Source organism: Gadus chalcogrammus, chromosome 21 (genome assembly GCF_026213295.1).
Source record: "Gadus chalcogrammus isolate NIFS_2021 chromosome 21, NIFS_Gcha_1.0, whole genome shotgun sequence".
NCBI classification, from domain to species: domain Eukaryota; kingdom Metazoa; phylum Chordata; class Actinopteri; order Gadiformes; family Gadidae; genus Gadus; species Gadus chalcogrammus.
The window spans coordinates 7,629,902-7,652,043 of NC_079432.1; the positions used below are offsets into that span (position 1 = coordinate 7,629,902).

The 22,142-nt window shown below is 46.3% G+C and overlaps 1 protein-coding gene across 1 annotated transcript; it reads left to right on the top strand.

The window, feature by feature from the left end:
* Window positions 1-2,294: 2,294 nt before the first annotated feature.
* On the top strand, window positions 2,295-18,305 carry tmem200a (transmembrane protein 200A). The gene is given in 8 exon segments (XM_056581745.1): window positions 2,295-3,203; window positions 11,056-11,196; window positions 11,570-11,862; window positions 12,430-12,593; window positions 15,315-15,510; window positions 15,544-15,661; window positions 15,663-15,861; window positions 15,896-18,305. Coding segments are annotated over 7 exon segments (1,716 nt in total). The 5' UTR covers window positions 2,295-3,203; window positions 11,056-11,065; the 3' UTR covers window positions 16,511-18,305.
* The last annotated feature ends 3,837 nt before the right edge of the window (window positions 18,306-22,142 follow it).

Here is a 22,142-nt window from a genome sequence, read left to right on the forward strand (position 1 = left end):
CTTGGTTTTCGCTCCCAGATGAAAGGGTTGCCACCTGAGTGGCAAGGTCAGGATGTCAGGGAGCATTAGGGCTACAAAACACTGAAACAAGCTATTTCTGAACCAAGCACCACTCTGGTTTTAGGCCCAGGATGGACTGATTTACAGCCCAAAAGTAAAATGAAAAGTTGTTATTTGAAATGTTTGATTCCCTGCCTCGCAATTACCTCAGGTTCTTTATCGTACTGTGAATCCATATTTCATTTCATTTTATACCTTTGTGTGGTATTTTTTATTTTTCATTTGTTAAAACTGCTTGGCAATGCACATGTTTGTTTCCCATGCCAATATTTTGAATTGGATTGACAGAGAGAGACGGATCGAGACAGAGAGGCAGAGAGAAAGACACCCTCAGCGCGAGAGAAAGACATTCTCTTTTGGTCTCATCTTTCACCTGCTTTGGCAATGTACCTGTTTGTTTCCCATGCCAATAAAGCTTTTTGGAATTGAAATGAATTTAATTGAATTGAATTGAGGGAGCACAAGATGGAGCAATATTTCCTCAGTCCAGCTCTGATTTACAGTTCAAATCAATGCAACATGCGTTTTGTAGCAGAGACAAGATGATGGTTAGTCTGTCGTAAGGCATTCCAGGAGCAGGCCTACAGAATGAACTGCAGATGAACAGACGTGGAAACAAGGCAAACAGCAAGAGAAAACACAAGCGAAGACAGGACTGAAAGCAGGGAGGGAATGAGGAAGGAATGCGTTGACAAGAAAAGTAGCCACAAAAGGGAAAGGTTTTGTTCTTCCAGACACAGTGTACAGGTGTAGGAAAACTATGAGAGAAAAGGGGCACAAGAAAAACGAAAGCAGAAGGTGTAGAGATCTTTCTCTTTATCTCTCACTGTTGGCAGTAACTCATTCCTACTGCTACCATCTGGGACCCATAAGTCAGAGCGTGCTCAACACATTTCATTGGTTGTAAGATTATCCCTTTCCTGTCAATCATACCTTGAGCTCCTCATATACTTAGTCCCTCCCTATTTTTCTGGTCTTTCTCCATTTGTTTTTCTTCTGTCTTCACTTCTGCCTCTTCTATTGTGTACATCTGTTATTCACTTTTTACAGATGTATTGTAATTCATATCCACTAGCCGCTAACTCATTGTATCTTTCAAACAACAAGAGGTCCTTCCTTTCTTCCCTTTCCAAGTATAATTATATTTGTCAAATCTGTTTGATCTGTATATTTGACAACTTATAACTGCATATCAACAACTGTAATATCTTAATTACAGAGTATTCTCATTGTGTGAATAATTGTGTGTGTGTGTGTGTGTGTGTGTGTGTGTGTGTGTGTGTGTGTGTGTGTGTGTGTGTGTGTGTGTGTGTGTGTGTGTGTGTGTGTGTGTGTGTGTGTGTGTGTGTGTGTGTGTGTGTGTGTGTGTGTGTGTGTGTGTGTGTGCAAATGGTGGTCTATGTGATTGTGTAAGTGCATGATTGCTGTTGGTTCGTGACAAATTGTTTATACAATGATTTGGCAGCCATCCGTTCACATTTTCAGAAAACAATTCCACTGAGTAAAAAGCTCCCCCAATCTCGGGTTACATTACACTCCTACACGTGTTCCCGCTGAAATACTCCCTCAATACAAGAAGCAGAACATTTTTATGTGGAGGTCAAATTCAATGTGATTTAGTCTACTCTCTGATGGCCTTAGCATCTATAACCACGACGGCACGGTAAAACGGACTCCACTTCCAACGCTTATAGTAAATAATAACTCTATATTGTAATAAAAAATAATGGTTCTAAACGTTTTCCTTTTATCCTCCCACAATATTTTTCTCTGTGCCTCTTTCTCCACCCACAAATCATCTTCATATTTTGTATTGAATCTCTTTGGGATTGTAAACACAGGAAATGACATGCGGCCACTGGGCTTGCTTCTCAAATACCAAATGTCTTGACCGCTCGTTGTTGGTATTCAATTCAACCAAGAATAAAACATTGGGGGAGAGAGAGAGAGAGAGAGAGAGAGAGAGAGAGAGAGAGAGAGAGAGAGAGAGAGAGAGAGAGAGAGAGAGAGAGAGAGAGAGAGAGAGAGAAAACGCATTTCATTTTCAATACGCCTTTACAGTACAGGCCTGTACTGTAAGCTCATGTATAGAGGCGAATATTATTCAAAACACATGCAAAAGTCCCTTCCTCCCACTCTCGCGCCGCTCTCTCTCCCTCTCTCCCCTCCTCTCTTGTTTGCTGTTTTTACACACGCACGTTCTGCGACCCCCACCCCAGCAGCTCTGAGAGAGCCTCGCTTCCACACAGTCTGCCAACGCTCGTTCAAGGATGGATAAAACGCAGATTTGGAGCTACACGAAAAGGACACCTTCCGCAGCAATACAACCAGCACTTCTTTTACAATAGCCCAACATGCAAAATCGGGATTTTCTATAGTTTTTACAAGCATTTCTGAACGTTTTAAAAACAGCGGCGAGAACATTTTCAACGGAATCGTGAATCCTGCAACATAAATCCGCCGGAGGAAGTCCCTCATAGCCTTTCGAGTGATTTCGACACATGCAAACCGATATTAAAAGTTTACCCTGATCTATATCCACGGGATACTGAACGGACTGCCTTCAGCGCCTCACCACCACCCCGCGGTCTGCGTGGCCCTAGATGGAGCGAACAGCGTTTGGAAAGACAGCTGTTTATTTGTAAGGATAAGACTACAGGATTCTCTCTGTTACAGAACAAAAAAAAAGGCACTGATACTCTTCATGGGCGATGTTGGATCTGACATCCACGGCTGGAATTTAGATTTCTCAATTATTTGGCTCTCGTTGGCGACCAACTCCCAACCTGGCTTCAACTTCTCCCGCAACAGAGGATTTGGCGGTTTTTACGCTTTTCCCAAATGGCGTAGCGCCGACGCCTCCCGCGTACATAGTGCTTTCAAGTTTGGAGTGGAAATGACAAAGGCTTTCAAGTCGAGGTTATTCATTGAGTAGGCTATGTCAAAAGGCTGGCACTGTAGCCCATCGGCACTCAAAGTGGGTGGACTACGTCTCATGTTCAGCAACTCGGGGATTCCCTGATAGGAGCAGCCGTCAACATGATGAGGCCACACCACTGAAGAGCGCTCTCCCAAATGAAGAGACATCCGGGATAGGACATTAATGGAATACTGACACTGACTCTAGACACTTTTTTTCAACGGTGAGTAGCCTAAGCGTCCGTATTCTGTAGTCAGTCCTGTTGAAACCATGGAGGAACAACTCTCTGCTCCCTCACATTGAGATTGATGAATTTCTTGAGAATATATTGAGACCTTATATCCCCCCCCCCCCCCCCCTCTCTCTCTCTTTGAAATTATGAAGTGTAGTGAATACAAGTAGCCTAGGTATCAATGCATAGTTATTTATTCTACCATATGAGAGTAACTCGTTTCTTTGAGATCTATAAGAGAAAATATACATGCCAACTCTCCCCCAAAGGTATTCAGAATCTGATGAAATGCTTTTCCCCCAATCGATTTCAACCCTAAAACGTATTCGCATCTACAGAGTACAGCTGCCAAATAAGATGCGATCATCATTGTGCATCTCGTTGCAAATTGTAGGCCAAATTGGATCGATATGTGATGTTGAATTGCAACTAATTCATCAGACTCCAGTTTTGTTACTTTGTTACATCGAGCGACCCCAGAGGACCCCTAGACTATGACATCAAACTATTTACGTCACAGATCTTGCCCCCGTGGTCTCCAGGCGGAAGGGCAAACCGGGACAGCTGGTGGCTCGACAGCACAGTGACTGATAGACTGACGCCTAGTAGGCCTACTGAATGTCAAGTCATTTGGGATTCCGCATGCTGTCAGTCATTGGATGAGACAATTTCCAACCAATTAAGTCAAATGAGGAAACGTCATGCACACACACGCACACGCACACACACACACACACACACACACACACACACACACACACACACACACACACACACACACACACACGCACACACACACTTGAGATGGATGACACACCCTTGGCTCTGGGACCAGAAGAGACATACTACTGTACAAACATCCTCACCAGCCCTCATTTGCAATCCCTCGATGGCACGGAGCAGAAACACATCAAGCACCACAATCTGCTGTCCCGTGAGCACGCTTCCCTCCCTAGTAGCTCCCTGGTGTATCTCTCCTATGGTGGAGATATTCATCGCACATAACTCACCATTATGCTCCCACTGAGCAACACACTGCTGGTGCAGCGTGCTGATGTCTTACGCCTACAACAAAGCACCGGTACTATCAGCCTACTGGCTTTTTACAAGTTCCCTTCCCAGATATAACTCTCATACCGTGCTATACTATACTATATAAAAAACTATAGATTACTATACATACTATACTATACTATACTATGCTATTCTATATACAAAATGATACTATACTATTCTACACTAGGCCTACTGTAATATACGATATACGAAACGATCCCAAACATACTATACTATACTGTATGCACTATACGATTCGATACTATGCTATACAAAACAATAATATACATTGTAAACTGTATATTGTACACTATATACAAAATGTTGTCCTGATGTGGTAGCCTACTAATTTCCACTGTATTCCACTCCCCATAGACTGTAAAACAATAACATTTTATGCTAATCACTCTCATATTACGATCGGAAACAAACACTGTTATCGCTGACATTCTGACATTCCTCGCCGCCCAGAATTTCAATTTGCACTTTAATGGAGGCAAACAAAACAACAGAAAACAGATGTGTTTCAAAAGCTGCAAAAAAAATCAATCGTATTTCAGCACGGCAGCAACAAAGAGGATAAATTATAGCAACAGGGGGAATAAAAACGGTGTGTTTACGTCTGACTGGCGTGGACATGACCGACCTCTGTGTTAACCTCCCAGCAGTGTGATGGCTGATCACATGACCTTTAAACCAGCGTCCTGGGGTCTTCCACACTCTGATGACACCCAGCCGTCATATGAGAATAATCCTTCAGTCTGTCTCTCTGTCTCAGTCTCAGTCTCAGTCTCATTCTCCCTCTCTCTCTCTCTCTCTCTCTCTCTCTCTTTCTCTCTTTCTCGCTCTCCCCGCACTCTTTATATCAGTGGTTTGCAGGTTTACACATTGTATTAAATTGAATATACATGACAATTTCTATACATTAAGACATCATTCCTGACACTGTTCCTGTGTCATAATGTAAAATATTGAACCTCTCAAGTTTAAGTCAAAACAAATGTACAGAGACGTGTGTGTTGGGTGCTGGTACTGTTTGTTGTGTGCTGGCGTCCTCGCTGTATCCACAAGCAAGCACACAGAAAGAGCAAACCTGACAGAATGGCTGTTTGCTTTTGTCATCAACTTTCTTATTTCTCATTCCTTATCTCCACACCTTCCTCCTCTGTCGTTACCTTCCTCTTCCCTCCTTCAACTCCACCCCTCCTCCTCACTCACTCACTTGATTGCACACTCCTCTCTCTCTCTCTCTCTCTCTCTCTCTCTCTCTCTCTCTCTCTCTCTCTCTCTCTCTCTCTCTCTCTCTCTCTCTCTCCCACTCCACTTCAGTGATTCATTCTGATGATCATAATCACATATACCATTAGAAACGGCCCCCTCCCTCCCTCCCTCCCTCCCTCCCTCCCTCCCTCCCTCCCCCCCCCTCCCTCCCTCATCCATGTGAGCAATACCATCCTACTAATTTGTCTGATATTTCCTTCAGTCACAGAACGCTTTCCAATCATCACAAGAGTCCTCCACCAGCGACACACGTGGAAGTAACACAACTATCCAGATCCACTGTGCAAATTTGTCTGCATTTCCTCATGGTGATTACATCAGTTGGTTGCCACGGAAACCTGTCACCAAGTGGGAGCGCTGTGACAGGTTTCCTTAGGGTTGTTATAGGGACCATGTATCACACATCATGTGACCCATATGTATCTTGGTTCCGTGTCATTAACATAATCATCTTGGCAGTAAAAGCCAGCCCTGGTGACGTGTGTTGCTCTCTGGAGGGTCATGTTATATTCTTTGAGCGCACAATTTCAAGGAGAGTGCATAAACGAGCGCATGAGAGATGTTCAGACTGAATACTTTACGTTTTAAGAGCATCCTTTGACATAGCATATTGGCATTTCTTATATTCAATCTTCTATCTTGAGTCTGTGTGTGTTTGTGTGTGTGTTTGTGTGTGTGTGAGGTATGTGTGTGCATGCGAGCATGCGTGTGTGCATATTTGTGTGCATGAATTTGTGTTTATTGTTTGTGTTTGTGTGTGCATGCTATGTGTTTTACTGTGTGCGACTGGGTTGGTGCTGTATGATTTTGATAGATTTCCTGGTGAACTCGCATGCTGACAATGAGTAAGAGTAGAGGAGCAGCCAGTGCTTCTTCAGGAGGACCCAACCACAGAGCAACACACCTTGGGCTGGCCGCCGCCTAATGAAGGGACACATGTTGGTTGGGATTCACCTCTCTCTCTCTCTCTCTCTCTCTCTATATATATATATATATATATATGTATATATATATATACAGTATATATATAGGGATGGCTTATATATATATACGTGCATATGTATACTATTGTTCCCTCTATCAAACTCTGCCTACATACTTTATCCCTCACTCTCTCTCTCTCTCTCTCTCTCTCTCTCTCTCTCTCTCTCTCTCTCTCTCTCTCTCTCTCTCTCTCTCTCTCTCTCTCTCTCTCTCTCTCTCTCTCGCTCTCTCTCTTTCTCTCTCGCTCTCCCTCTCTCTTCCTGTCTCCATATCTATCTCTCTATCCATCTTTTTTTCTCTCTGCCTTGTGTCTGTCTAGCTTTATTTCTTTATTATACCAGCCAATTATTGGTTACAATTATACAAGCTGTGTTGAATTGTTTGGTTATGTGTTTCCCACTGGGCCTGTTAGAGTATGGGGGAGAAATGCTGGTTAAATATAACTACAAATTGCTACTCATATGCATCAATCATCAATCAATTAATAGTGTTGAAAATTGTATTTCAGTGAACCTGCGAAGAAGCCCATTGACCTCTAGTCGACCTGTTATGAGTAAATAAATATTTTATGTAATATTAAAACAGGAGCAATGTTGCCTTAAATTAAAGGCAACCAAATGATGAGAGGGTTTGTTTAGGGAAGGTTTTTACACACAGCGGCAAAGTGGTGCTTCAACACAGCTTTAACAATTCAACCAAACAGAGTACACAAAGGGGACAATGGGAGCGAGAGAGAAAGAGAGAGAGAGAGAGAGAGAGAGAGAGAGAGAGAGAGAGAGAGAGAGAGAGAGTGAGGGAGAGAGAGAGAGAGAGAGAGAGAGAGAGAGAGAGAGAGAGAGAGAGAGAGCGAGAGAGAGAGAGAGAGAGAGAACACAAACCATACCTTCTTTGCATCCAACAAAGAAACGCACACATAAACGGATTAATGCTTGCAATAAAATGCATGGATCAACACTAGCATTAACACACACACACACGCACACACACGCACACACACCTCACATCACACATTCAAATCCAGGAAAAAAACATAACAACAAACAATACCTCCATTATGCCATTTTAATTCAGAACAGACGCTCGCATAACAATGGATTTGGGATCTAACAGTAAGTCATGTCAAGTTATTTTTATTTTTATCTTTCAATCACAGTTAGAGTCTCACAGAGCTTTACAGGTCATATAATTATGTTATAACTCTCTAACGTCAGCAAAAATAGAAAGAAAAAGCCTTGATTATCTAGGAAGAAACCTTGAGAAATTCTTGGAGCCAAATGAGAGTGTATAGAGATGAGGTTTATATTGTATCGTAGATCGTTATATCGTTTCCATGACTTCATAAAAAATGAAGTACCTCCGTCAACAACAACACTTTGAAAGGAAACAAAACCCCACTACCCCACATCGACTCAATAGACATGACGAAACAATTTAGTTCTGAGAAAGAAAATATATTTCCTGCATTTCTAGAAGGAAACACTGCAGTAACAATACAACTGAAAACTAAATCCCCACACAATAACAGTGTCAGGAAATGTTGCCGCACAATAGCATTCTTACAGAAGACAGCTGGTAATAATATAAACTCTGTGTGTGTGTGTGTGTGTGTGTGTGTGTGTGTGTGTGTGTGTGTGTGTGTGTGTGTGTGTGTGTGTGTGTGTGTGTGTGTGTGTGTGTGTGTGTGTGTGTGTGTGTGTGTGTGTGTGTGTGTGTGTGTGTCAGCACACACATTATAATTATTTGGTTGAAATTCATCTACTTTTGTAACAAGCATAAAAACACCTCCACAAACAACAATTACAAACTACAATTAGTGCTAATATCTATTGAAATGTTAACGATTGTAATCCCTCTCTCATAAATCCAGCCCATAATAGGCACGGTTCCAACCACCACTTATCCTTTGATCGGGCCAAAAAACATAAACAATTTCCCCATGGCCGATAATGATAATAGCCCCATTTCCCTCGCCAAGCCCTGGTGATCCCGCAGCAGTTAACTTCTGAAATGCCAGAATCTCAGCACATTCATTTTCTAGGTTGCATTGCTCCATACTTAATGCCGCTGCAGAGCCCAGCCAGCTCGATCATTCCAGAGCTGGATACATTGGCAAAGATCCACCTGCACCGTGACAGTCCAAATCCTCCATCAGATTTTTCCATTATTCAAGACATCTGTCCCCCCTTAACAAACGCTGAGGCTAAATTAGCAAATATTGAAGAGATCCCTGCTAAATCCCCTAACACTAATGTCATCCAAACCCCAGATTATCGCCCATATAAACCAAAAGAAGGTTTTGAGAAACAGGAGTGTGTTCTCATTAGTGAAATAACATCTCTATTAATAGGTAGCAGAACAGTTGGCAAGACGGAAGACACCATCATCTGTGTACAACTCTGCTCAACGTTCTCAATAATAGCCGGAAGGGAAAGATGAATCATAAACACAATTCTGATCTCGCTGTGGACTATGGACAACAACTAAAATAAGTGCATTTACAGATACATCTAACTGCATTCTGTGTGACACGAATCAGACCTTTTTGTCCTGTCATTTTCTTTTTTGCCGAGTCACCTTTTATGTCACACACTCACAGATGCAAACACAAAGACACACACACACACACACACACACACACACACACACACACACACACACACACACACACACGCACACACACACACACGCACACGCACACACACACGCATACACACAGGCACCTACACCGAATACTGAGAGTTACTTTGGTGGAAGATGCTGGGACATGATGCCTGTGGGTCTTCAGGACTCACGGCTGTCTGAGACATGTCACTCCTTTTAAATGAAACATTCGGAGGAGTGAATCCCTGGAGGGATTGGCCAGGGGTTTCAATATCCCCCATGGAGGTTCAGCCAATCACAGAGGCTAGGTATCACTGCGCCAGGCGAGCTGGTGTTCAAACTCACAGTGCGTGGGTGCGTGTGTGTGGGTGAGTGGGTGGGTTAATGCGAGACATTCGCTGAAAGCTCTTTGACTACCGACCGTGCCCAGACAAGCACTATAGATACGCAGTCTGTTCACCATTTCTATGGGGATGGTTGCCAATGATGTATTTCAGTCCATGTGTGTGCGTGTTGTTTGTGTGTGTGTGTGTGTGTCGACGTGGGTAGTGCATGTGTGTGTATGTGTGTGTGTGTGTGTGTGTGTGTGTGTGTGTGTGTGTGTGTGTGTGTGTGTGTGTGTGTGTGTGTGTGTTAGCAACCACGGCCATTTGTTTGTGAGTCTCCCGTAGAAAATATAGGGCAGGTGATTTGAGATTGGTGGAGGCAGAATGACCTGTTGTAGATTAACAGGGAGACATTTCATTGTCGTATTACAAAGCCACTATCAGACTTCGCATAGCAGCCTTGGAATGTTATTTATTGTGTTGGTTGTAAGGTATTTGTTATAAAGCGGAGGCAGAACTGCCACAGCGTTCCTCATGATAGTCGTGGCGACAAAACGTTTACCGTAGCCTTGGTTTTGATTGAGGTTTTGACCCCTCTCAAAATGGCAGGGTATCGCCAACAAAGAATCTCATGATGCATTGGGATGTACGAGCCTTATGCATTCTTCGGCTTTGGGTACGATCTCAGTGGTTAGGTCATCTTCATATTATGTATTTTGTGCGGATCCTGGTTGACAATTATATTTCCTCCAACTGTTATTAAGGAGTGCATGTTCATGATGTTTGGCCATAATCCAGTGTAAAGCGGCTGTCAAATTCCTGCCCTCAATATGCCACATATGGATTGTTTTTGCTGTTTCCAAAAATGGTGACACTTCCGTATGCGCAAGAATTACACCCTCATAACAGCCTTGCATCAACCAATGACACTATGCTACAGACACATTTGATACAGTCCACGATGTGTGTTTGTGTGTGTATGTGTGTGTGTGTGTGTGTGTGTGTGTGTGTGTGTGTGTGTGTGTGTGTGTGTGTGTGTGTGTGTGTGTGTGTGTGTGTGTATGTGACTGTGTGGGCAAATAAGTACACGTGGGCGCATACCTTATGCAAATCTCATGCAGTGACCCGCATGCATTGTTCATCAGCGACATGCCGTCGCAAAATGTGCGCACAATGTGTCTGCAGAATGAGTGACATGCAGAGAGCCTGGTAATCCTGGTGCTCAGCTGTCACTGCTAAACAGGCTGAGTGGCAGAGCGGCTCCGTGCCGTCCCTGTAGCCTGCCTGGGCACCATTCATCGTCATGACGGCGGAGCCCAAACAAATTGTGCTTCAGTTACGTTGACTCAAGTGGGCTCACGCTTTCCAGGTTCACAGGTGGTAAACAGCGGTTAGCAGCTACAGTCGCTAAGGGTTTGTGTGTGTGTGTGTGTGTGTGTGTGTGTGTGTGTGTGTGTGTGTGTGTGTGTGTGTGTGTGTGTGTGTGTGTGTGTGTGTGTGTGTGTGTGTGTGTGTGTATGTGTGTGTGTATGTGTGTGTGTGTGTGTGTGTGTGTGTGTGTGTGTGTGTGTGTGTGTGTGTGTGTGTGACTCCAGCAGGTCCAGTATGACTGCAGCAGCAGGAGTGCTAACAGGCTTGGCTAAGCTAAAACGCCAAGACTCCAGCCGATCTCAGCACCGCTCCCTACAGGCCCTGAACTCTTGCCCAGGAAACCCCACGCCAGAACCGGCCCCCAGGTACACTCCTCACTACGATGTGATGCTATTTCCATACTAACTATACAGATTACTACTGTATTACTATGTAACAGCATTGAAAGCCTTTGCCAAAATGACAACATAACTTTTTTTCACTATTTTCTGTAAAAGTAAACACCTTTAGCATTTACATCGTGATACAACCAAAAGCTTGGTGTTACACTGGCACAGATGAAGCAGCTATACATGTGTGCTTAAAGGTAACATATTATACCACCAGATTTTCAAAACGGCTTGTCACGGCTAATCTCACTCACACCAGGTGGTATAATATGTCAGCCTTAAAATGAGCGGTGAGTGAAAACTAGCAAGGCATTGATTGTTCACTGTTTCACTTTTTGCTGACTCTCAGGAAGAGGAAGCGGCGGTCGGACATTGTGGTCGTGCGTGGGAGGCTCCGCCTTTACTCCGCCTCTGGGTTCTTTCTGCTACTGGGATTGGTCATCCTGGCCATGGGCATCGGCATGGCGACGCTGGGCTACTGGCCGCACGGCGCTAACACGCAGGCGTTCAAAAGCAAGCCAGCCGAGGCCGGGGGTGGGACTAGCAAATCGTCGCCTGGAGACCAACAACAAAGAGAGGCAGGAGACAAGATGGCCGCCGCGGGAGCAGTGAGCGGGGGCAAGATGGCGGTGGTGTTAGACGGTGAGTAGGGAGATAAGACTAACAGTGGAGCCCAAGGGGATGGAAGACCAGCTGCTGATTGAAGCTGATTCAAGCCAAGAGGGGGTGTCGAGGCACGATGTCCTTCTATTGTACTTACAAATAGATGGGACACTTAAAATATAATGATGAGTCCGTCAAAAAGACCTACTGGTGTTTTTATGTGGGCAAAACTTTAAATCCTCACCTTATTATAGCAATATGAAAACTCTTGGCTGATCACAATAATCAAAAGCTATTATAGACCTCACCTCCAACAGCGTTTGGATAAAAATACAGCATATAAATACAGCTCCATGGGATGAGATGCTTATTTTCGACGTCTTCAAACCCGATATCACACTATCGGTGTCCGATAGAACCACAACAACCCGATTGTCTTTCTCTCCGCCGTGCCCCATGACCGGTCCGCCTGTCGTCACCATGGCGACGTGGATGCGCCACAGACGACTTATTGACCCCGAGACAGCGAGGGGAAGCTTGAGGGGCCCCCTCCCTGAGTGAGACCGAGGCTGACGGTTGACCCCCCCACTGTGCTCCTCCCTGTAGGTCAGACGTCCGGGCCGGCAGGGGGGCTCCTGACGCGCTTCCTGGACCAGCACCGCCACTCGGAGAGGATGAAGATGTTCGGGCCCTTCACCATGGGGATCGGCATCTTCATCTTCATCTGCGCCAACGCCATCCTGCACGAGAACCGGGACCGGGAGACCAAAGTAAGGGACACGCGCACCGCCGTGCATGTGCGTGCATGCTTGAGCACGTACACACACATACACGTGCACATGCAGCATTAAGCGCACACTTGCTTGATCAAACACATACACTAACACACACGCAGACGGACACACACATGCACGCTTTAGCACAAACAAGCAACCAAACACATGAACACACACACACACACATGCACGCTTAAGCACACACTCGCTTAGTCAAACACTCACACACGCATGCATGCTTAAGCACACACACACACACACACACACACACACACACACAGGCATGAACACGTGCCTAAGCAGAGAGCCTAGAATGAAAAGGTCACACATAGTCCTGTCTGAAGGACATCTGGTAACTAGACGATTAATCGGATATCCAAAGCCCCTTTCCCACTGGACAAAAAAAAACAACTAACACCCGCTCACATCTGGCTTTTGTCTTTAGTGGTAAAGGTTACAATTGGCATTCACTCCCACGGCAAATTACTCTGCTGTAGACACAGGTCTTTATCGGCTCCAGCTCTGCACTGATGGGAACATGACACCCAGGTGGAAATGCGTCTTTCTGCCCATTTTCTGGATGCTTTGATGCGAGTTGAGTTACTGGAAGGTGGCGCATGATTAGAGCAACATGCAACGTTGATTTTGTTCTTCCGAGTTTCTTCCGAGTTTCTTCCGAGTTTCCTCCGAGTTTGAAAGAGAAACTGAATAAGTTACGGATAAAAAGAGGAATCCCATTTAAAATGTTCTTCACAGGCCTCCAAACCGCTTTCTGCTGTTACCTAACGCTCTTTTTTGGTGCGTTGGGAGACATTGAAGGTGACTCACCAGAAAGAAAACTGAAAAGCATATTCATCTACTTGCAAGGAGACGCCTCCTTTATTCAGGTTTCACTCAGTTTCAAAAGATTTGCATATATTCCCTTATTCATGCTAATTATTTTGGGTAGAAAAGCGCAAGGGAACGCTCAGCCCCCATTAATGTCAACTCCTTCCTCTTCTCATCACTCCCTCTCTCTATACATCTCTTTCTGTGTTCCTCTCTCCGTCTCTCTCCTTCTCTCAATCCTCTCTATCTCACCCTCTATCTTCCCCCCTTCTCATGTCGCCCACGGCTCTTGCTCTGTCTCCCTCTATCTCTGTCTCCATCTACCTCCCGCTCTCTCTTTTCTCATCTCTCTCCCTCTCTGTCTCTCTCTCTTTCTTCGCCTTTTCTTTTCTCTCTCTCTCCCTCTGAGCCTCTGTCCGTCTTGCTCACCCTCTATATTCGTCCGAGTTCTGTTATCTTCTCCATGCCGTAATCAATTTGAAGGGTATCTAATCTACCGTGCTAGATATACATAAACACTCCTGTCCCCCATGATCTTTTTCATCGTCCCTCCTCCCTCCCCCCTCTCCCTCCCTCCCTCCCCCCTCTCCCTCCCTCCCTCCCTCCCCCCACACCCTGTCATCGGCCCCCCTGTCTCTCTTATCTCAACAGCGTTATAATCATGAAAAATGCTTTCAAAGCTGCCATTGTAGATGTTGCATGCATGTATTCATGCCTACATGCACACGCACGCACGCAAGAGCAGGCACACATACACGCAAACACAACCACACACACACACACAGCTCAAGGCAGCAAAAACAAAGTGTGAGTGTGGATTTATTTTGGATTCTTATGCCTTTGCACACATCCACATTAGAATTTAACACACCTTAATGAACTAAAATGGTTCCTAGGAAGGAATTATTCCAACTGTGGCACACAAAGCGTATAAGTGATATTATGAGGCCCCATGAAATGAAAATGTACTCACCTTGTAAGCTAATTTCATGCACCTGTTCGAAAAAGTACAACAAAAAAAGATCCATCTATTATATCTCAATGTTTCAAATGTTCCTCTAGTGCACAACTCAGTGTATTTGTGTGTGTGTGATGGTCACTTTTTTTAACCCATACAACATAACATGTTTCTGTGGCACATCCCTGTTTCAGTTGAAAATGTGCCGTATTAATGAAAGCCACCTCCACTCTGAGGGATTCAAGGTCACAGCAGTAATGATTTTGAGGCTGAGTTTTTTTGTGCTTTTGATGCAGATTTCCCCCCGGTCATTTGCCTGTATTGTCTGTATTCTTTGTAAGTGTGCGCTGCTGTTATGTCTTGTTGAAAGTGTGTGATGCGGCTTATCAAATCTCTCTGTAAGAGGTGCTCAGCCTCAATGGCCCTGTTTACACAAGAGAACGATCCAGATTATACAACCGATTTAGCATTGTCACTGTATCCAGATTCCTCATCTGTTTACAAGACAGGCCCAACGTGCCCACAACCGTACGCGGTTTCAGACTGCACCACGTCACTGTTTTAAAATAATAATGCACCTGTATGTATGTCAATTTCTGTATTAATGCAAAGCTAATCTCAAAGTATACTAGCCGACGTTGCTTGGCAACCATATTGCAGTCTTAAGGAACTATATTGCTTGGCTGAAGGAGGATGATTTGTTTTAAATAATGTATTGCATTTAAGTTGTTTGCGTGTTTATAAGTGAAATCTTCCTAACCCTGGGTCAGTCTCTATAGTAGCCGTTTTAGTAAATGTTTTATACGCACCTAAAACCTTAGCTGGCTCTAAAGTGCGTGCAAACCACGGCGTCTCGTGGCTTTATCGCTTGAGTCACCAACCACACGTACCTCCCCCTCCCCCCCCCCCCCCCCCCCACTCTGCTCCAGGTGATCCACATGAGGGACATGTACTCCACCGTCATCGACATCCACCGGCTCCGGCAGCGCGAGATCAAGCACCAGCGCCACAACGGCTCCTTCTCCGCGGAGCACGGGGGCCCCGAGCTCCGCGGACAGGGGCCCGACGCCTCGGGGGCCGCCCGCCTGGCCAGCCACGCCCTGCTGGCCTTCTCCTCCCGCGCCGGCATGGGCTCCCTGGGAGGGGTGGGGGGAGGAGGAGGAGGAGGAGCGGGGTCCGCGGAGGAAGAGGAGGTGCTGCTGGGCGGAGGGGAGGAGCACGCCAGGGTGGACTTTGGGCTCGGCGGGCTCCTGGCGCCGTTCTACAAGGACCGGCCCCGCGGGCCGCGCCGACCCGTCCCGCCGGCAGTGGTCGGTGGACCGGGAGGCGGCGGAGGGCGGGGGGGGGCACCGCGCGCGCTCCATCGTCTCCTCCTCGCTCTCCGCCTTCACGCTGCCCGTCATCAAGCTCAACAACTGCGTCATCGACCAGCCGGACATGGAGGCCATCACGGAGGAGGAGCGAGGAGCGGGGGGAGCGGGGGGAGCTGGGGGGAGCGGGGGGAGAGAAGCAGAGCGAGTGCCTGCGACCCCTGGCCTCCATGGAATCCCTGGTGGTTCCCGAGGCGACGCTGGCCAAGGCCTCCAAGCTGCCGGGGCTCCACCGTAGCAACTCGGCGTCCATGACCTCCCAGGGCTCCTTCTCCTCGTCCTCCTCGCTCTCCCCGGCGCCCTCGTCGACCTCGGGCTGCTGGCTCTCCCCCGGCGCGGCCCGGAGCGACTTCGGCTCCAACAACTCTCTGCACATGCTCAGCAGCCACTCCAAGTCCCTGGACCTGGAGCGTGGGCAGAGCATGCTCAGCGTGCGTCCCGAGCAGCGGAAGCACCCCAGCTGGCCCCGCCTGGACCGTAGCAACAGCGGCCGCGGCGCCGGCGCCGGCGCTAGCGTTAGCCGCAGCGGCAGCACCAAGGGCTACGCGCGGCTGGAGGACCGCGAGGAGCCGACCGGTTCGGACCGGCTGCTGGACGCCGACGCCAACGCCAACGCCGCCGCCGCCGCCAGGCGGGACTACAGCAAGCGCGAGAAGCTGCTCATGATTTCCCGATCGCACAACAATCTGAGCTTCGAGCGCGACGACGCTAACAGCAGCGCGCTGAAGCGTGGGAGCTCGGAGACCCGCTTCTGAGAGACCAAACTAATACGGATTTCAGGTTTTGTTGGTCTGCGCCTCATGGCCGTGGATATGTTAACGGTATCGATAGGCTAAGCTGAGAGAAGAATGAGCAGCGTTATAGTTTGTTAAGGCGAAGCGCTCTGAGGACATGTTGTTCAGTTGGAGGCAACAGGCAGCAAGTGGAGAGAGTTCGCTGTTTAGGGACATTGGCATCAATTCCTCCTGCTTTTACTATACGTGTCCATTGGAAGGACGTTGACTCTCTGTGCGTGCACAGGATGCTACAAGGCCAGGCTACATCCAAGTATCAAAGCGAGCAAGCAATGCAATGCGGGTATCAGTCAGTGTTAAGCTTTTCCTGAATGTACCACTCGTGTAGGAAGAAGGTACCAATGATAGAATACGATGGGGTTATTTTGTTACTACAGATAGATGTTCCCAATAAGGTATTTTGAAGTTGATCTTCGCAAATAATTACAACAAGAATCCTAGCTGCTGTTTCGCCTCTCCACATCCAAGACATTGGACGTAATGCTGTTTGTGGCTCGATGCTGAAGAGAGCATGGTCTCTCAACAGACTGACTATGATGCCATGGTGTTGAAGATTTGTGTTTTCATGTTTTATATTTTAATTTGAAATAGATAGCTGAAAGAGTGAGTGAGAGCTTTGATGTACAATGGCATTTTGTAGTTTCACTAAATAAGGACCCACATTTATTTCCCCTCTTGGAGTGTGAACTCCTTTGCCAGATTTTACAGTCAATTTGCGATGTTGTAAAAAATTCAACATTTTCCTGGAGTATAAATATTGTATCCCTGCCAGAACTGTCTTTCATCATAGAAAGCAGTTTGGAAAACAAGTTAAACAGCATGTGACGAAAGGCAGTGAAAAAGGTATTGATTTATTAAAACAGAAAAACATCACACCTTCCAGTCGGTTGAACCAGTTCAAGCTGGTCTCTAGGGCCGCTTAGGGGGTTGTAGCAGAGTAGTGCTAGCCAGCATTAGCTCTCCTTCATTTGATGTACATTGTGGGGTGATATTTGGAACTGTAAACTGAGTTGATGAGTCATTCTAGTGCTGTACATTATAACACAGCAGAAACAAAATGGAGGAACAGTCGCTCAATGGCACACAGTTCTAAAAAATTGATGGTTAATTCCCAGTGACAGACGATCTGCCTTGTACAGGCGATGAACGAAAAATACCCTATATATACTCGGTCGGTAAGCATTTTAAACTGGTAGGCTTTATGAAAAAGACTAATTGTTATTGGTTAACCGTATAGCCCATGTGAAAATAAATGGGAGCCAACAGAAAATGTGTAAGTTATGGTCTGTGTTATGAAAGAAATGTTGCAATCCCTCAAAAATACATATTGTCGGTTTGGCAACATTAACTGACAACTCAACTAATTAGAAGTTTTTATATCGACATCAAATTAAGTGTGTAATTTAGATTACCTTTATTCGAAGCCATCAAACAGTTTATTAGTAGGTCTACCCAGCAGGTAGACGAACACTATTGTTACCGGGGACCTCTGTTGAAAACACATCTGTACAACTGTACATCTTTAAACGATTTCTCGAGAGATATGTTATGTCCAGAGCAGCACTTACTTTGTTTTAAAAAGTAGCACAATCTGTATTATGTTCAGAATGATGCTTCAGAGGCGTTCAATCTGACATTTTGACGTGATGTTCTGTAGAGCTTCATTCTTTGTTTCATAAAGAGATGAGCTATTTATATGTCTGAGTCAGTCAACAAATGTCAACATCTCCTCCTCCCTTAGAATAAATGGAATAATTTTCACACAAAATGTTCTTGTTTAATCTTTTGCAAAAATATGTATAATGTATGATGTTGTATGTGTTGTGGTGAACAAATGGATCCACAATCTCTAAAACAAAGACAAACCATACTCGCATGAATACATACTTTATACATTTTTCTACTGTCACTGTCAAATACTTTTAAATTAATGGTAGTACACACACACACACACACACACACACACACACACACACACACACACACACACACACACACACACACACACACACACACACACACACACACACACACACACACACACACACACACACACACACACACACTTTCCCTCGTTCTTTTTTGCTCCAAAGGGGAAGTGACATCACTGAAAGCTCTCGTTAACTCATAGTGACACTCTGGTCTTCAGCATCCCTCCAATCCCATTAAACTCAACCTTAACTCCGACCGACCAACAGCGGCGTCATCGCAGGACAAACACAGATGTCGCTGTAATGAGGACTAATGAACACTCATCTTGTGGTCTGCTAGCCGTGCCCTGGCGCATACAAAGAGCAGAGCCATAATTAGGCTGATGAGTGCAACACCTGTGCATCTCCTCTGGACCATGAAGTCTCTGGGAAACGGGTCTATTTAAAGGTCCAGAGGGATATACAGGTATATATGGAAGAAGATTACAGCTGTCCGCTGAATCAATCACTATTATTCCCTGTTCAGAAGAGACTCTTAGCCAAAGTGACCTCCAGTGACTACAGATAGTGTTTCATTCATGAGCAGGTAACAAGGAGGCCTTCAGGTGGTCTGTTGCCGTGAGGGTTTGACCCCAGAACCCTCCTACTGGGAGTCAATAACCGCCCACCCGTCTAGTCTTAACGTTTAAGCTTGAAGGTTTGGTCGTACTACGGAATGAACCGCAACTTTAACCGCTAGCAGTGTGTACTCTTGAGCTCGCCGGCTCTAAGTTATTCCTTCCTGATTAGTTCTACCGCTGCCTCCTCCTCCGTCTCAGGCAGGCGGCTTTTTATCTCTGCATGTCGCGCTCCCCTGTATGAGATAATAAGCAGAGGTTGGGATGAGTCATCCACCAGGGTACTGCACACACACACACACACACACACACACGCACGCACACAAGTATAAACATGCACTAAAAGTACACATACTCACATGCACGTAGAGACACACACACACACATGCACGCCTGTACGTGAACACAAACACTAATGCAAGCACAGCACACACACACACACACACACACACAAACACCCGAACATAAAGCATAGGCTCTTAAGACTGCTTCCACATGGAAGCTTGCAGCCATACATGTACAGGAAACACGCAGACACCCAGGGTGTGAAGTGACACCGCAGGAAGGAACGCGGGTTTTTAGCGGCAGACGGATGGTTCTGCTCACTGTCCGGGAGGAACCGGGGGGGGGGGGGCGGGGGGACACAACGTGCTCCACTCCCCCGTGATTCATTGTTTTCTTGTCATGTCAATATTATCGTTCCGACCAGGCCACATAAGTCCCACTACGTTACAGCAGAGCTCCTCGGTGAGGATGGAACAGAGCCCGGAGAACAAACAAACTGCAAGGGGCAGAACTGCTCCTCGTCTCCCGATTCGAGACGGAGATATTCCATTGAAGAAAAGCGGATTTGCAGGTAGAGGAGGATTTCAGAATGGTATTTTATTAACATCCACTTATTAAAATCGATTTAATAAAGGGATTTCTACAGTGGCCGGTGTACATGGTGTTCATTTGAAACTTTGCAGACACTTTTTTTGCAGTTTGATACTGCTGGCCGACTTTGTTTGGGCGGTTGTCTCGACAACCAATCATGGATTACAGATCCCCGCCTCCAACAAGTTCTTTGGTCGAAACAAATACGACGTGAAGAAGAACAAATGCCCTGTTCACCCGGGCTGCCTCATCTGTGGAGCTATGATTAACGACATGATGACGCTGCTGGAGATGCTGCATCCTCCTCCTCCTAGGCGTCCTCTGTTGATGTTTCTAAGCAAAGTGAAGGTCAAATCACAAGATCGTTCAAACAGAGTGTTTACGTGGACACATCTGGTTAGCTGAAAGAAAAAAACAAAACAGGCCTTTTCAACCCAATGAAAGAGTATTCTGGTTTGAAATGACTCGATGACATGAATCAACCCTCTTCTCTCGGAAAGTTCTGCCCTTCAGAAGGTCAGCAGTCCTCCTTCCCTGATGAGACTGCTGGGATTCGGTTCCGTTTCCAAGGTCCCTGAACCCACATGTTGGTTGCTAAGCATTTCAGAATGTTTCTGTGGCGACAGTACAGGGGGAGAGGGTGAAGGCTAAATGACTCAAAGCAAATAAATAAATCTTCTCCTCGTGGGACATCGTAAGCGTCATCGTAATATGCGTTATCGTCATCATCATCATGGACCATCATTATTAACAATTTGTAAATATAATTATCCAACCCCTTAAAGATCATCATCATCATCATCATCATCATCAAGAGAGGAATAAACTCAAATGCCAAATGTCTACAAATTTGTTTTGTAGACCTTGGGACAACAAAAACAGCCAGGGTCGCAGCCAAATCATTTTTCTCTCCTCCTCCGGTTCCAGGGGATCAGACTTCCCATGCCCCTGAACCTGAAGACACCTCTCTTCTGCTGATGGCTCCCCTTGGAGCCATCAGGATGCCTCCGACATCACCAGGCAACACCACGCACCGCGCTGTTTGCATGTCTCCCCCGCAATGTGTGTTCCATGTGTCACACATTGCGTTTCAGACAGGGCCAGGGACAGCGATCTGGAACGCAGAGGGTAACAGAACGGCCCGACACGGAGTTCAGTGTTGCCTCGCGCTGCAGCCACTGTTGCCAAATTGGGCGGGAAATCTGGCCCAGTCTGGCACCAATGACAGGGTTCCAGCGTGAGTGCTAAAGGCTTAAGGCTCAAGGGATTTTTATGGTTCCACGTTCCCGCAACGCAAGGGGGTTACGGACCCCTTACGTCCTGGCGGACCCTCCTTGCGTCCACCGCAAGGGCCGGACGTGCGCCTCCCAAAAATCGTAACCTTCCGTCTAGGCGACGCAGCAGCAAGGGCTGTGATTGGTCCGCTGACTAAAACCCGACGCAGAACCATAAACGTTCACGACTCCGTTGAAGCGTCTGCGAGGTCATTGTGTTGCGGGAACGTGGGACCATAAAAAGGCCTTCAGTTATGGTTCCACGTCGACGTTTGGTTCTGCGTCGGGTTTTGGTGAGAAGACCAATCACTGCTTCGTCGCCTCTACGGAGGGTAACATTTTTTTGGAGGCGCACGTCCGGCCCTTGCGGTGGACGCAAGGAGGGTCCGCAAGGACGTAACAGGTCCGTAAACCCCCTTGTGTAGCGTCAACGTGGAACCATACCTAAGCCTTGCTCCGTTCTTCTCTCAGCGGGATGCAACAGGATGAGGTGGTTACTGTATCTCAGCGGTATTGTGTTGCATGGGAACAGATGCGTTTCAAATGTACCGGGTTCCATCCGCAATGTTTGTGGCTTACCGTGTAGACGTCAACAGCTGCCAGCTGCTTAATGACGCCTATCAGCGGGATAAGTCTCTTTTGATTGAAGCGCCGGTTGAATAGTATTGCCAGAGCATTAGCATATAAAATATCTCCTGTCTTTGTGGCGTTGATGTTGTGAAGGGGATTTGAAGATGTAGTACAGGCCTGGGAACTAAAGCAGCGGTTTTACTATGGGGAAAAAGGATTTACCTCCTCAACACCCACACACACACACACACACACACACACACACACACACACACACACACACACACACACACACACACACACACACACACACACACACACACAC